The sequence below is a fragment of the Crocodylus siamensis genome, chromosome 4 (genome assembly GCF_052110815.1).
Source record: "Crocodylus siamensis isolate JL-2025a chromosome 4, ASM5211081v1, whole genome shotgun sequence".
Taxonomy (NCBI): Eukaryota; Metazoa; Chordata; order Crocodylia; family Crocodylidae; genus Crocodylus; species Crocodylus siamensis.
This window is the reverse complement of record NC_143398.1, coordinates 43,304,730-43,321,388: the sequence shown is the minus strand read 5'-3', so window position 1 is coordinate 43,321,388 and position 16,659 is coordinate 43,304,730. Positions and strand designations below refer to the sequence as shown.

Sequence of the window (16,659 nt, the reverse complement as noted above, 5' to 3'; positions counted from 1 at the left end):
TGAGAATTTCAGCATGGCATTCAAAACAGAATGATAACATAGCACTCTGTTACTTTGGTAATTTGTTATAAATGTTAAGTTTCTTCAGACAGAGGTTTTCTTTACTATAGCATTGCAGCATGAGTGCTAAGTAGAATGCTGATGTAAGTACTGCTAACACCGCAACATCTACCATTAAAAAAGTAAGTACTGTCTTCAGGGAAACACTCTGAGTCTAGTTCAATTGAGACACTTGTGAAAATGTGAACACTTAGGAGTTATACCTGAGAACCTGGCAACCATCTTGCTAAGAAAGGATTCTCACAACACAAAGAATCTGCATGCTCAACTCTGTAGTGCCTTCTATTCAGCATATCTCTCCATTTCAAGATCCTACATTAAAAATCTAGTGCATGAGTTAAAAGGTTAATGATAATTACTATGGAATAATGTTCCATTAATTATGGCTACAATGTGGAACAGTGTTAGGGCTAAATCCCCTACATATTATGGGCCCAATCATGTTCCCACTAAAATCAGCAGGAGTCTCACCACAGGCTAGAAGATTGGGCACCACTGATCTAGAAGGCTGTTCTGCTGTCCTGCAAAATCTAGGTGATGACAAGGACCTTATTTTAAAGTGTGTCAATCCCCAAAAGTAAGGTATAGATGGGGAAAAAAGAGGGCAATAATTGAAACAAAATGCAGTCTTCTCTTCTACTCTGCCTATACTATTTTCTATATCTCCATTTCATCATTTTATTTTATGGATCTAAATAATTTACAAGAATAATAGAGCAGCAAGTTTAAGTGGCACATAAAAAAACTGATTTTAAAACAACAGGCATCACAAAAGTGCACAGTTGAGAAGTCTTATACAAGGCAAAAGGATGCTGTTTCTAAACACATAATGCTACTCTGATGTTCAGCTGCTAAATTACATGTACTACTGCTCTATTTCCTCACTTAAAATTAGAAATAATTTGTCAGTAACAATATGAAATATAACTAAATTAATAGTAATCATGCATATGCATACCTATTAATTACAATAACCATGTAAATGTGGATACAGACATACAGACACACACACACACACGCAGATTTCTTCACCTCTTTCTAATAACCCTGAGAAAAAAATCATGCACTTCATGAGTACCCAAAAACTTATTTGGAATTCATTGGGAGTTTTCAGCACAAAGGGAACGGAGGATGGGATTATATATTATGACCAGTGAATTTTAAAATCTAATTACATTTTTACCATGTACAAGATAATGCTGGTTTATTTGTTACAGAAATTGCTGCTCTTATGGGGGAAGCAGAACTGAGAAATGGACTCTGCAGTCAGCAGTTGTCTTCCTGACCCCACCATTAGCACCAGTAGGGAGTCGCAGCTTGACTCACATTTAGACAGCTTTTACATCATCACCTCTGTCTTCTGAAATAGAAAGTGACCTCATCCTGGGAATATCACCAAGACAACCCTCCCCTGTTGCTGACATAGTTTATATTGTGGCAGCACATCTCAAACCTCCAGGAATCAAGGTTCTACTGTGCAAGGTACTGTATGAATTTATGATAAAAATACCCTATAGGTATATTTAAAGATGTGTATGCACACAATATACACTACATATACCAAATGCTGCATATACAAAGTACACATTGCAAATGAAAATTCTCTCCATTTACAAGGAACAGACCACTACTCAAATAACTGTGTTCCAGGTATGCCCTTTCATAGACCATTTTGCAATTTCTTGTCCATAAACACTCAAGGGCTGATCTCATAAACTCCCTGAAATCTGGACCCTGAAAAACTATCACTATCCCAAATCCCAGGTGACACCAGAAAAGTAAGACATGTCCAAAACAAAGCCACACCATAGAGTTATACTACCAATCATCTAAAACTAATTTTCCTATTAAGACCTTTATCATCATCAAGATATGCAATGGAAAATAAAACCAACTTCCTGTGATGACAATGCCTAAGCACAGACAGTCAAAAAGCCCAAGGCTGAATAGAGTCAATCTTCACAGACTACTACCCTGAGTAGACTGAACTGATAAGGAAGTGAATAGACATTCAACTTTGATTTCAGAAATGCGCCACATGCCTGCAGTGGCTTAGGCCAGAAGCCAGACGGAACTAGAGCACACCTCTCTGGTTGGTTGGAACAGACAGCTTGAGACAAAGCTAGCCTGCCCACCCTGTGAGGGAGGGAGGGGATTCAGGGAAGGTGCAAAGCATCTTGGCATGCTGGGGGAATGCGAGTTGACTTGAACCTGGAAGGGATCTGTGACAGAAGTTTAATAAACTGATTTAATCTAAATCAGTTAAGTCTGATACTATATCCATCCAGGTTTATCTTAAACTGGTTTCAGGCATTTTGAAAGTCATTTATGTCCACTGAATTTCTGTTGTGTAACAGACTTGAACCCATTTCTTATCACTTATAGCAGTTTATATGTAATTTCTGTCCCTAGCCTATAAGATTAGCTGTCAACAAAATTAGTCTGATCTGATTGCAGAAGTAAACTTGTCTGCATCACTGACACATAACTTCAGTTACCTCTCCATTAATGGGGAGGAAATGGGCACTGCAGAAATGTACATGTCTATTAAGTTCACTTTGCCTGAACAACAAACATAAATCAAATTCACTTACATTTTAAATCATTTTCACTTTCCAGTTCTTTTACATAATAAGATACTGTAATGTTTCAATTGCAAACAAGTGAATATTACCTTTCAGAGATATATTCTCTGCTGATTTTCATTAACATTTTAAGAAAAGTGGATACAATTCCATTTATTCCATTCCCTGAGGTCTTTACCTCAATACTTCATTCAAAGAACTTTCATAGATCACAGTGATAACAACAGATTTAAATCAGAGAACAAGTGTAAGGATATACATCCCTCAGAAAACCTAAATGCTGACAATGTGCCTTTACTTACAAATGTAGACAAATAAAAATAAAATATAAGCTATTAATGAATTTCCATGTTTACAATTAAAGACAAAATCCTATGTGTTAAAATATTTTTTCACAATCACATCAAACTTCAGACATTGCTGAATTTTACAATTATCTAGCTTATTAATCAACAGTACCCATCATATTTGTTTTTTACTATTGTGAACAATACATGTTATACTCTATAATCAGTTGAATTGTAATTTGTATATATATTTGTGTCAAAATGTTGATGAATTCAACAAAAATGAGAAAGGAAATACAGTACACAGAAAACTGTGGTACATGCATGCGTACACACAAAGATAAATCACCTTGATCCTTCTCTGTTGTTGCTAAAATATAAAAAAAAAAGAAAATGAAGAAAAACATCAGATAAAAATAAGGTACTTAGTTTAACTTCATTTAAGTACAACAAACATCAGACAACATAGTTCAATGTTTTGTCCGTTTAAAATGCTTATGTGCTACTCATATCTGACTATACTTTGAGAACAATTCTCTTTCTGGTTATGCCCATGGAGTCAGCCTGAATATACGTTACATACTCTGAGAAGTTGGTAAAATGAATAATAGTAAAAACCGGGTTAGGCTATTACTGTTGTTATAACCATCCTTGTGGATTTAATCTGTTCTTGATCATCGTTAGTTTAAGGCCAGTATCACCACTGAACATTGTACATGTAGTAGATTGACTTCTGAGAGAGTGAGGGGAAGTTATTGACTAGAGAACTAGTCACAGATTTGGTATCTAGAGAAATATTCAGGAACTAGAGAAATATTAAGAGATTTGGGATCAGGTCCAATTCCAATATGATAATTACATCTGAGATTTTTAGGCATATTTTAGACAATACTTAGATACTTCTGATGTGGTACAACTAATAAAAAATGACTAATGATTATAAGGAGACAGAAGTCAATTTCAGGGTTCAAAGTCTAGAATCAACACAGAAATAAAGTATCTGCCAATAAGATTTTGGCTTAAGCGTATGATTTTGGCTTATGAAACCTTAGTACTAGAAGAGAGGGATACAGGCCTTTTTAAAACTGAAAGTTGGTAACTAAGGGTTTTTTTTTAATCTTATGAAGCTGGAGCCTTTTACCTCCAATAGCATTCTACTTCATTTTTTAAGGTGGTATGTCTTCTTGAGGCAAGTACACTTGAAAAAAGAATTTTAAAACTGACTTTTGACATGGGGCTTACTATTACATGTCTGTATATCCACTTGGAGAAATTTATTTATGCATCAGGTAGGTAGCAGTGGCTTGATAAAACACAGAAAAAATCACTTCAGTTAAAACACCTATGAGGCCAAATTCCTGCAATTTCAGTTTTACTTCAGCAACTACAAGCATGCTTTGAAGTGCAGAATTTGGTCTTTTACTTTGCATCATTTGCAGAGGTGTAGCTAGCTATTTCATCACCCAGGAATGGGTTGGGGGTAGGAAAGCTGGCAGAGTCTTTCCTGATTCACTGTACTCTGGCTGCTGCTGCTCAATGTGTTGTGGAATTGGTTCAGACTGCTGCAGCTACAGAACTGGCTCCCTGCACACCAGCTGCAGCACCCTTCAATGGCACAGATTCCTTTGGTGCCACCCTCTAAATCCATGCATAGGACTAGCGCCATGCTCCCCTACACCTGGTCACACTAACGATAAATGCACTCCTACACTTTTCCAAAATAAAAGTTGGAACATCCGTGCAATGTTGTATTATTTGTTTCCGTTTTTCTTACAATGCTCCCACAACCTAAAATATACATCCAGCTATGGTTATCTCTCTAAATTATTTCTATTTTATTCCAACAGGCTTACTAAATGTTCAAGATAATTTAAGAGCAAAAATCCCAATTACAAATGTGAAAAATAAAATCTGAGAGAGAAAAGGTATCTTTGCTTTCTTGTTTTCCACAAAAGATCCAATATTCATCCTTCTTTCTTTAACACAACATGATATCATAATTAATTATGGTAAACTGGTTACTAAGGTAGTTTCATGTTGTTACTCCCATGATATAATATCGGTTGCTATAGCGATGAGCTGGCTTTTTGTTAATCACTTGTGAGATTGGTTAACTCATGTTTGTCAGTGACTTTGACCAGAGCTGGAATAAGACAAAAAGTGGATTTTATAACACTACTAAACACATCACCCTCCTTCATATCTATCGGGTTTGATGTTTTGACTTTATTTAATTCCAGTGTACTACCAGAAATAAATTCTACCAAAACAGAATGTTATGTTAACAATAACATGGAATTTTTAAGCCAACATCATGTTCTGTTTCCTGTAATCTGACACACATTTATGGTTTATATTAAAAAATACATATTTATGCAGGATTTACTATTTCTAGAATTTAAATCTGTATCACTATATTACACTGTTATATGGTTTCTGGAAAATAATTATTGCATTTGAATACTGTCAAATTATTTTATTGTTAGCATACTTTACTGTTTTACAGAATTTTTACAATATTACAATAACCTTTATATAATAAAATACTGATTTCCTAGCAACAACCCTGATTAATCTCATTTTCCAGAATATATATAAATTATAAATATAGGAAAAACTCATATTATCATTAAAGCTATTTGCTGTTAGTATATTTATAATAATTAAAAGGCCATTGACGTTTTATCAGTTTATGATTGTATCTTACTATATATACCAGTAACTTTTCTATCTCTGACAATGACAACTCAACAAGCATAAATTGTGTTTATGTGCCTGACTAAGGTATTCAAAAGACATCTCTTGCCTTGATTTCCAAATTTCATGGTGCTGATTAGGAAAGAATGCACTGTCAATAGTTTATTAGGAATATTTAGAGAAAGTAAAAATTAGCCATGAGCACACATTTATATTTGATAAAAATTCAAAATAAGAACAAAAGACAACTTAAACATAAGGTCTGGATATTTTGTTCACGCAGGTTCCCAGGAGGCATATTAAAGCAATGAATAGGAAAAAGCTCTATAGTTCACCAGCTGAGATTTTAATGAGACATTTCCCCTTGCTGTGGTACAGGTTTGTTCAGGAAAGGGAAAAGGCTGCTCACAGAATATTCAGTTAATAGGCACTGTTGGCTTTTACAGTCACTTTGGCAGTTGATCACTATACTCACCTTCTATTTTGGCATATTCTGTAAGTCGAGTGTAATTGATCAAGGCAGCTTTCTCCAGACATTTTCTGACCACTTTCTTCACCTCTTCTGCTGGTATGGGAGTGGCAATATCTTTCATTAAAACCTGTGCCAGAGAATCATATTACTTGGTTGCCCATTACCCAAAGCTCCAGAGCATAACTGGAATTTAATAACTATTTTAGATCTGCTAATAATTAACGGCAAAAATCAAAGAGGAATCATTTCAAATCAGTGGTCCAGTTGGTTAATAAAGTAGGTATTTGTTTCTAGAGGTTTGAGTTCTAACTTTGTTTTGGTGGTTGTGTTAGTTTAGGGGCAGGGAATTATTTTGGGCAGAGGGCTGCTTACCGAGTTTTGGCAAGTCATCAAGGGCCGCATAACAGGCAGCCCGGGGCAGATTAATATTAATTTTCTAATTTAAGGGCCCTGTGGGCTGGATACAAATGGCCTGGCAGGCCACATCCAGCCCCCAGGCCTCATTTTGCCCACTCCTATGTTAGTCTGATGGTTTCACCTTTATCCTAATCTACAGAAGTTATAAGATCATTTCTACAATTTGACACCATTCAGCATGATTGTCAGTCTCTGAGTGAGAATCAAGAATGGAATACCAGAAGTCCTGAGGTCTAGATTAAACTACAGCTAGAGACAGGGATAGCACCATTTCCATGTGACCCTTTTTGTATTACGTTCAGTTCTTAGTGGTGAAATGAACCCCACAAGTTCATGAACATCAACTGGCAATTTTAAAAAGGAAGAAAAAAAAACACTAACAAGACTTATCATCACTGATTATTTTTCTTCCTGCATACAGTTATTAAAATTCAGCAGAACATACTTGTTCAAAAGGATTAGCTATTTAGGCAGAGTACCAGAGTTTTCCTGAAATATTTTATTATGGTAAGCTAGAAGACTAGGCCATAAAAAGACTTTAACATTTTAAATATTTATTTTTTAAATTGACTAATCTGTAAAAATCTTCCAGTTTGACCTTTTGGAAGTTAATTGAATTTAGCCACTGGCTTCAATTGAATCAGAATGTCCCTTGAATTTTACAGTTAAGTTGGCCTCTGCTAGTTTAAACTGAAATAAAACTTGTCAAACTTACAAAAATGCTATTTATATTTTGTAATCTAAATATTGCAAATAAAGATTTAAAGTTTGACAAATTAATTACTTTTTGAAACACAATTAATTGTTGACTAAAATGTCAATACTGCTTTGAAAAAACTCAAGACTCAATTAAAATGAGGCAAGTTGGACCCAGATAATTTAATCTGTAACTTTAAAAATATATTTTTTGCATAATACCAAGGGTCTCGTATGTACCCAAGTCTCCAACAGTGTATTTAATAATGCAATAGAGGTAATGCATATTAATATTTTACTTTTATGGGTAATTTAGCTATTAGTTTTCTTTTCTTGTTTTTTGACTATCCATACTTAGGTGTACCAAAATTCAATTTGATTTTATACAAATATGTTTATTCTACACTTGAACTCAAGAGTCTAAACCAGAAAGGAAGAGTCACAATGTTTACAGGTAAGTATAATAAAAGGATGTTCACAGATGTAGGAAGGCACATTTTCCCTAATTCAACTTGGCCCTTTTTAACTGTAGCAGCACAAATAGAAATATTAGCTCCACAAAAATGATGTCTACATATATGGCAATATATTAAATGAAATCACATTTAAAACCAAATATACAGAATTGGTCACCCAATAGTGTATAGGCCCTGGCAGAATTTTGCAATAGCACAAAATGGCTGTCACTTCCCCTTTTTCGGATGCATCAGGCAATGGACCAGTACCATCCAAAGGCTGGACAGTACTAGAGAGGATGGGATAACTGTCTAGAAAAGACAGAATATTTTGCTTTAACTCACCCTCTTAGTAGTTTCCTGGACTTTAATGCTCCTCATTCACAAGGGAGCATAAATGCTGTTAGTATTGTCTGCCCTCCGCAGGAGCTAGTTCTAGGGAATTTGTTGTAGCCAAGTTTTATTTATATGTTACATTTATATTCCCGTGTCAATTTAGATAAATCTAAACTTTTTCTTTATAAATTGAATCAAATTTTGATTTTCCAATGTGTTTATTTAGATTATATGGATATTTTTAAAGTTATATTTCAAGATACAATCATAACATTTTGTGACCATAATAATCAAATGATAAAGACACAGGGAACCTTTGCAATGACTTAAGAGAAAGTTCTGGTACATATATTTTATTATTAGACTTTGTCAGTTATTTAGCATATAATAAAACCACTAGTATGGTATCTTAGCAGATATTCCTTCTAGCTCAATAATAAAAGAACATACAGATGAAATATCCTAGAATTGAAATAAACTAAAAAGACATACCCTTTCAAGTAATGAAAGTGTGGCTTTTAAAGCTCCTTCAGGACGTCCAAATGGAAAACAGTATCTTAAAAAAACAAAACAAAAACAGGATAAATTTTCCAGAGTGTAATATCTAAGTTAAGAATGTAAGCATAATGGGTATATATTATCCCACTACTCCTTAATTTGCATTATTGGAAGGGACATATATACTGAACACTGATAAATGATTCTTTTATATTTTTTCACAAATCCAATATGGAGGACCGAAATCCAAGCTTGTTGCTTGGCCCGAAGGATAGGAAAGTGCAAAAGACAAGAAGAAATTAGCCCGGTGACTGAATAGTGGAGGATATCTACAAACAGCTGTGGGTTTTATGACTGCTTCCATCTTGCTGAAAAGGCAAGTCATTTCTGACCTTAACACCTTAAGAATCTCTGTAAGAAAATGAGGCTTATTATAAGGCTCACTCTACCTCTTTATACCCTGTTTTAGTATTGATTTAACAATGGAAGGAAACTGCATAAATGGGTGCAAATTACAATGGGTGCAAATTACTTTTTGGGGGGGGGTTAACTAAATCATTTATCATTAGAACACATTTTATTTTGGCTTAAATTGTAAATTCTACCAGACACAAACCTTATTGCCTTTTGTGCCCGGTACAGCACTTATAGTCTTTAACTACTAAAAGAATAACAATATCAAAAATGCAAAAGATGAAACAAAATAAACTAACGTGCTGCCACTCCTACAAGCTGTAGAGCTCATTCTAAAACTCTCTTAATCCTATCTGTGAAGCTTGCTGGGATAGCCCCAATTGAAAAAGGGATTTTCTACTTTGCTGAGATTATTTGTATGTGATTGTTTATTATTACTAATAAAAATGGTAGTCCTATTTTCTAACATTTTTCCAATAACAATTGGATTCAGAGTGATGAGTTTTAGAAATCACTTTGACTGACATTATAGATCCTTGTAAATGAGGTCAGACAAATCATTTTAGCAGACATAGCACCAATTTATGACCTGCTTTATTTTGCTTGCTTACTCTGTGTTAGTAACTCTTAGTGGGCATTAATAAATTAGCAAAACAGATTTAATCAACTTGTACTTTCTTAGTCTTAATCCATCTATAAATAAAATACAAACTTGGCTGCTTTATTTGCCTCCTCCTGCCTCCTCAGTGTATTTGCATAATCCATGTATTGTCTTTCCTATTATTTACTCCTATTAACCCGTAGGTGACACAGCTCATGCATAAATGCCACTGATCCCTAGATAACATTTAGCATTTCAAATCATGAGGTCCCACTGGGTATGTCCTAAAGTGTTGCTACTTTCATATATGTAAATAATGTAATGAACTTTTAAAGTACACATAATCCTGAGCCAATGCTATAAACTAAGTAAGTATACAGAACCCTAATTAACATTTACAATTCTCTATTACTACAGCCACTAAAGGTAAGACCTACTAAGCATTTTACATTACAACTACCTATTTTCACACATTCATACTTTCTGCAAATACCTAATAGGCTTCATTGCTGCATACTATGTGTCTGACCAAAAGATAACTTTTTAGGAAATTGGAAACAAAAATTATGGCTATTTCTGAGTTATGATGGAGTAAAAATAAAGAGCAGTAAGGTTACGTACCATACAGAACTATTATTTTCCAAGATTAGCTGTCTTTACAGACTCCCTTTTGGTATGCATGAGTCCTATACATGCAAGACTGGATTCTTTCAATCAGCAGTGTCTATTCAGGTCAAACCCAAATCCTAGATGACCTTATGCCTTCCCATGAGGGGGCAGAAATTCCACAGGAAACCCAATCTGTTCTTTCACCAACACAACACCTGAGAACAGCAGGATGCCGTTCTTGTTGACCCAAATAATGTGGACAAAGCACAAGAGTCCACGTGGAGAACATGTTTAAGAATCAAAGGTACTGTAAAATACATATATTTTCATTTTTTTTTGAATGACTGTCCACATGGTTTCCATTGCTAGTAACTAGAAGACAGTTATCAAATAGGGGCTGGGGTAATGTAGGCATTAAGGTGCATGGTTGACAGCCCAGAGGTTGAAGTTTGAGGCGCAGCCCTGTCAGGTTCCAACAGATCCTTGAATTTTGCTAAATACCTAGTCACAAGGACACAAAAAAGGAAAGAAAAGGGGTAAAGCAAGGGACAGGACTGGAAATGGATAGAATAGCTCTTGTTTACAGTTTCCAGGGCCCAACAGCCAGAGATGATCCAATTCCAGGGTGAAAAGTAGAAATAAATGATCTTTGAGAGCTCCTGTGACACTAGTCCCTGATGCATGATAAGACTCAAAGTGAAGGGCAGAAAAGGATGTAGAGATTCATCGTTACTAGAACGTTTTCTTCTCTCTCACTGGCTCTGAAGTCCCTTAAGACTAGTTAAAGTAATGAACAGAAGAACACTGCCTGGAGATAGCCCGAAATTTTGTTTTTTTCTTTCTGTCAAAGGGAAGGTCTTTTGTAATTGTCTGAGCTGTCTGAACCTCTCTGGGAATTCCTGAAGATTGAGGCAGGAAGCCCATCACTGTAGGCACTGCTCTATCAGATGTAAAGGCTACCAAATGCTCCCTGCATCCTTGCGTATGATGGTCTTTAAGTACTCTGTCTGTTCTGTTGATTCCAATTCAAGTAATTGCAATCAGGACAGAAACACTTATCAATTAGTAATGGCAAACAGTGTATTTGAACAGTTCTAGTCTTCCTCTCTCTGTACAGACTGAGCACCCCTCTGTTCCTTCAACCTTTCCTTGACCATAGCTACCGCACAAGACCCCTGTATGGAAATAAAGATATCTATGTCTCTTGGAAGAGACATCAAAAATATCTATATCTCTGATACCTGTTGTAAGCTTGCCTGGATGTGACCAGAGGTTGCTGGCATGGTCACAGGTCTCCTGGGGGTCCCAACAGAACTTTAATTTCGACAACAGTAAGCCATCACGTACAGAGGAGTCCAAGATATTCATGGCATAGAAGAGTCCAAGGTGGGCAGCAGTTTGTGAGGTTTTTCCTGCATTTGTTCCAGGGGTATTCTCAAGAGTCTCTGTCACACACGCTTGATAAAATTGTTGTAAAGCCATCAACTGAGCAAAGTCCTGAGGAACTTAACTGCCTTGGTGAAAAAGGATAAGATTAAGTCAGCAGAGATGAGCTACTCTTTCTTTTGCCACTTTCTTCCTCTTGTCTTTCTAGAATCTGAAGCCTAGCTGATCTGGCTGTATTGTATTATATTCTCTCTTCGAGGAGCATAATCTGAAAAAAGCAGGGCAGGCGTGAATATGTAGGCTGTAAGCACCAGTACAGCCAAGACTGATAAGAGAACAGAAACACATGGATGGGTACTAGGAAGGATGTTCCTGCTAAGTCCATATAATTCTCTGTTGTCTCAACCTTACTTTAGCTGTTGGATATTAAAACTTAAGTGTCTAAGAAGTGGTCTGATTTCTAGAGGTGCTGAATACCTAAGGCTCCCATAGATTTCATTAATGAATTTAAGTACCTAACTCTGGGGTCCCAAGTGAAATATTTTGTCTGATGTTCTAACTGTTCTGAAATATTCCCAATACTGATCAGATGACAGAGGGAACAAATCCTATCCACTTCTGTCCCTTCCACCCTTCTTTAAGTTTTAAGGAGACGATATTTTCTGCCATTATCATCATCACCTGTACATCTGATGATATGGAGGTCTAAAATTTGCTAAAACAAGATATTTCCAGTATAAGGATGTATTCAGCCTCCAGGGGGCTGAAATCCATCAGCAGGTGGTTAGCAGTTAATAAGGTTAATAGTCTGCCTTGCTGGAAGGCTGCAACTGATGACTAGAAAATGGGGATGGAGTCATAAAGAGAGTTAAAAGCTCCAGAAAAGGGCAAGGGGGAGAGGAGGTGGTGGCGCTGGAGAAGCACAGAGCCGGGGTTACCCCTCTCAAAGTCTAAACTAAAGAAGATCACAGGTTTTGGTTTTGTTTGTCTTTTGTAGGTTTTCTTGTTTTGTTTACTGTGGGGACAAGGTTGCCCCATGTAAAATAAACTGGCTAGAAATCCTGAACATGGTGCTGATTAGCCTTGATAATGAAGCTGAGTTATCTGCTTGCGCCAGAAACAAAACTTGGTTTACAGTTGATCTTAGTTTTACATGAACCTTTGATGCCACTTAAAAACAAATGTAACTACACAGACAAGGCCTTTCCTTGCAACACAAAGAACTGCGCCTATATTAGGTAGCTACGTTTGGAGCACACATGCGTTGTTTCTTTACTTTTCCTGTATACTACAAAAATGTCCCACCGTAGCATCTCGTAGACATCGTAAGTATGGAGCAAGACAAGGGAACAAGCTGGGAATAGGCTGACAAAGGGACACTGAATGCATGTTTATCTAGATACAGTGGTGCTAACTGCCCATGGAAGAAGCAAAGAGAGGCTATGGTCTCAGTCAAACACCAAAGAGTAGCCCTCAAGACACTACATCTCAGCACTCCAATCCCGACTTCAAAAAGCAGTTGTTGGCTGCTGACCTGCCTTATGTTGTATGGATGTAAAAAAAGATTGTTTTGATTTTATGCAAATGAAGACAATTTTGCCTACAGGACCGTATAAACTCCAAAGGGCCTTCAGCTGATGTTTGTGCAGGATAAGGTGGTCAACATCAGTAGGCATAGGACCAAAGCTCCCCTCTTTTTCCCATTTCATCATATTCAGAGAATGCATTTGGCCATGTGGTAGAGAAGAGGTTGCAGTGCTTTGCTGAAGCTGGGTGAGTGTGCTACCCAGCAGAACTCTTTTAAGCATGTGGGCCAATGATCTGGAAACCACTGAGCTACAGAAAAGTCTACCTTTTCTGCGAAGGGTGTCATCCTGTCAGAAGAATCCTTGGTCTGCTGTGTTCTCACCGCCTTGTTAGGGGATAAAGTCCGTATGAGAGATATACCTTCTTCATTCACTGTACCAATAAACTCAGTAGCTGGTGGTTCATTATCACTATTCCTGTTGTCTCAAAAGAAAGGGAATCTAGACCTTCATCATTCACATATATCTAGGCCCACATCAAGACCCAAACCACTTGGTACACTATGTTTGAATACTTGACATACGTACCAATACTTGACAACATTCTAGACATTGAGGGACATAATTTTGAATTGCCTATCCTGAAGCACTGGGAAGCAAAGGATGAATTTTAAGAAGTGAGTTTTGAGGTTCGGTAGTTGTTGTCAGTAGCTTTTCAGCTGTAAAGGGCACCAGATACCTTCTTAGGCTACTAGTTGCCTCACAAACGTTAGCCCCTGAAAAGTCAAACTTAATAAGTCTCATGCCTTGACTGAATAGGCACTGAAGGTAGGACCAATGCCTCAACTCTGTTCTGGAACACTGCTGCCTCCTACCTCTGTTAAGTGGTAATCAGTACCAGAGTCGAAATGGTCTTCTTGGTCAGTGTAGCTTGAAGCTCCTTATTAGGACCCTCATGGAGAAAGATTGATTAAAGGATTGATGTCCTTCTTTTTGGTATTTATGAAGCTTGCACAGATTACTCCAGTGGAGCAATTAAGCAGGCTTTTCTGCCTTTTTGAACATGCTTGGAAAATGACTGTCATGCAGTATGTCAGTCAGGAATGAATGTCCCTTTAAGAAACAAAATAGGGACCTGGAGGGTGCACCTACACATGAAATCAATGCAACACAATAAATTCTGGAGCATGTCACTGAAGTTTACATGTGCATCTGGGACCGCAGTACACTGACCCAGGTCAGGGCAGCCCCAGTTGGCAGGGGTCAGTCTGCCAGCCTGGGGTTGTTCTGACCCAGCTCAATGTACTGCAGAGGATCTGACTGGGACACAAGGATGTGGGCCTAGCTGGCAGGCAGCCCCTGCACTGAAGCACCCTTGAGCTCCAGCCAGCCCTATCGGCATTTACATGTGTATTGCTGCGCACTAAATAATGACACTGTAGGACAGTGCTTGTGTATACTATGGACTTAATTAGTTTACTGCAGCCTAATAGGGCTGCATGTATAGACACTGAGACTTTACTGTGGAGCTAATTAGGCAGCTCTGCAGTAAACATCTCATGTAGATGCACCCAGATTGTCCATTGTTAAGTGAGAGCAAAATTTCACCAGATTGTCCATTGTTAAGTAAAAGCAAAACTAGCTTTGTCAGGGAAAGGGGAAGACGAGGGCAGCGGAAGCCTTGGACCACTAAACCAAGCGTCACCCACAAGAACAGCCCAGCCTAGACCGATGACAAGCAGAACAAATACCCAAGTAAGCAACAGGGGCCTGGGTAGTACTGGGATGGGGGGGGGGGGCAGTGCACGCATCTTCAGGAGGCCTCAAATGCCTCTACACTAATGCTTGTAGTATGGGGAACAAGGAGGAGGAACTTACCCTCCTGCTAGCTAACACCAACCCAGACATAGTGAGGCTCACTGAAACATGGTGGGACCCAACGCATGACTGGGTGGTGAATATCAAGGGCTATAGGCTGTACAGGAGGGATAGGGCAGGGGGAAAAGGTGGGTGAGTGGCACTGTATGTCAAGGAGAAATACACATCCTCAACGAGTAGCACTGGGTCAGTGGAGGGGCACACTGAAGGGTTAGAACAGTAGGAGGTCGATGGGAAAGGGACTTAATGGTGGGGGTCTACTACAGACCACCCAACCAGGGAGAAGGGCTAGACCTGGAATTCTTAAGTCAGCTCATGGAGGCAGTTAGGTCAAAGGATGTGGTCATCATGGGTGACCTACACTTTCCAGACATCTGCTGGGAAGAGCAGTCACCCAGGTCTGACTGCTCACGTAGGTTCCTAGCTGAGATACAGGACCTCCATCTAACCCAAGAGGTGCACGGTCCCACCAGGGGAAACACCTTGTTGGACCCGGTCCTGGCCACGGGTGACTACCTGGTGAGGGGTCTGTGGGTGCTCGACCATGTGGGTGACAGTGATCATCACCTGCTGGAATTTACCATCCAGTGAAAGGTGGCAAAGGCCTGCAGCAAGGCAGAGCCCTGGACTTCAGGAGGGGTGTGGACAAGATGGAGAGGGTCCAGAGAAGGGCCACCCACATGATCAGGGGGCAGCAGGGCAGGTCCTACAAGGAGAGGCTACAGGACCTGAACCTATTCAGCCTCCACAAGAGAAGGCTGAGGGGGGATCTAGTGGCTGTTTACAAACTAGTCAGGGGATACCAGCAGGCATTGGGAGAGTCCCTGTTCCCCTGAGCGCTACCAGGAGTGAAAAGAAATAACGGTCACAAGCTGGCAGAGGGTAGATTCAAGCTAGACATCAGGAGGTGCTACTTCACTGTCAGGGCAGCTAGGATCTGGAACCAACTTCCGAGAGAAGTGGTGCTGGCTCCTACTCTGAGGGTCTTCAAAAGGAGGCTAGATGAACACCTTGCCGGGGTCGTTTGTCCCCAGTACTCGTTCCTGCCATGGCAGGGGGTCGAACTTGATTATCTGCTCAGGTCCCTTCTGACCCTACCAACTATTAAACTATGAAATCAGCTTTTAAACCCCAGATCCTTTCTGTTGCCAAGTTGCCATAGTTGTCAGAGAGATTAAATTAAACTAAAACAAAAACATTTTTTTTTTTCTTTTGTATATGAACACTATTAGTGTTCACCGTGACTAACAGCCAGGACTGGATCGGGACAGTCCAACTGGTGGTCTGTGAGTGATTAACATGTGGCTGGGGGGGGAGGAGGGGGGCGGTTGTGTGCTGTTTGCACAGCCTGTGTGGTGGGGGAATCTTTGGGAGATGCCCAAGTGGTATGTGGTCTGCGGGCTGCCTGCTGGCACTGCATGCGATCCCCAACCGGTAAGTTGAATAGCTCTGCACTAGGTAAAGAATAACAGGAAGACACTGAAGAGCTCCTGTCTCACTGTTATGAGTGGCAAGAAGGAGCTGAGGGACAGCTGGTTTTGCTCTGCTCTTTATGTTCATAGGTAGAAGGACAGCATGAGGATGTATAGGGCACAGATACAATGCTGGCATGCCCTGTTGGCCAAATGAATACAAAGTCACGTGCATGAGATACATAGGGATCACGGATGAAATTCATATGATCAGTAATTGTTCTTTTTGTACTATAACTCTGAAAACAATCTTTGAACTGGGCAAGAGCA

At 38.7% G+C, this 16,659-nt stretch overlaps 1 protein-coding gene across 9 annotated transcripts in view; it reads right to left on the bottom strand.

The window, feature by feature from the left end:
• CADPS2 (calcium dependent secretion activator 2) overlaps positions 1-16,659 on the bottom strand; it is a 619,537-nt gene that overhangs the window by 98,751 nt on the left and 504,127 nt on the right. For all 9 annotated transcript variants that reach the window (XM_090042182.1, XM_090042184.1, XM_090042183.1 and 6 more), the window contains exons 15-16: positions 8,498-8,561; positions 6,105-6,228 (exon numbers count right to left, since the gene is read on the bottom strand). In XM_090042182.1, coding sequence (XP_089898308.1) covers positions 6,105-6,228; positions 8,498-8,561 — 188 coding nt within the window. The remainder of the gene's footprint in view (positions 1-6,104; positions 6,229-8,497; positions 8,562-16,659) is intronic.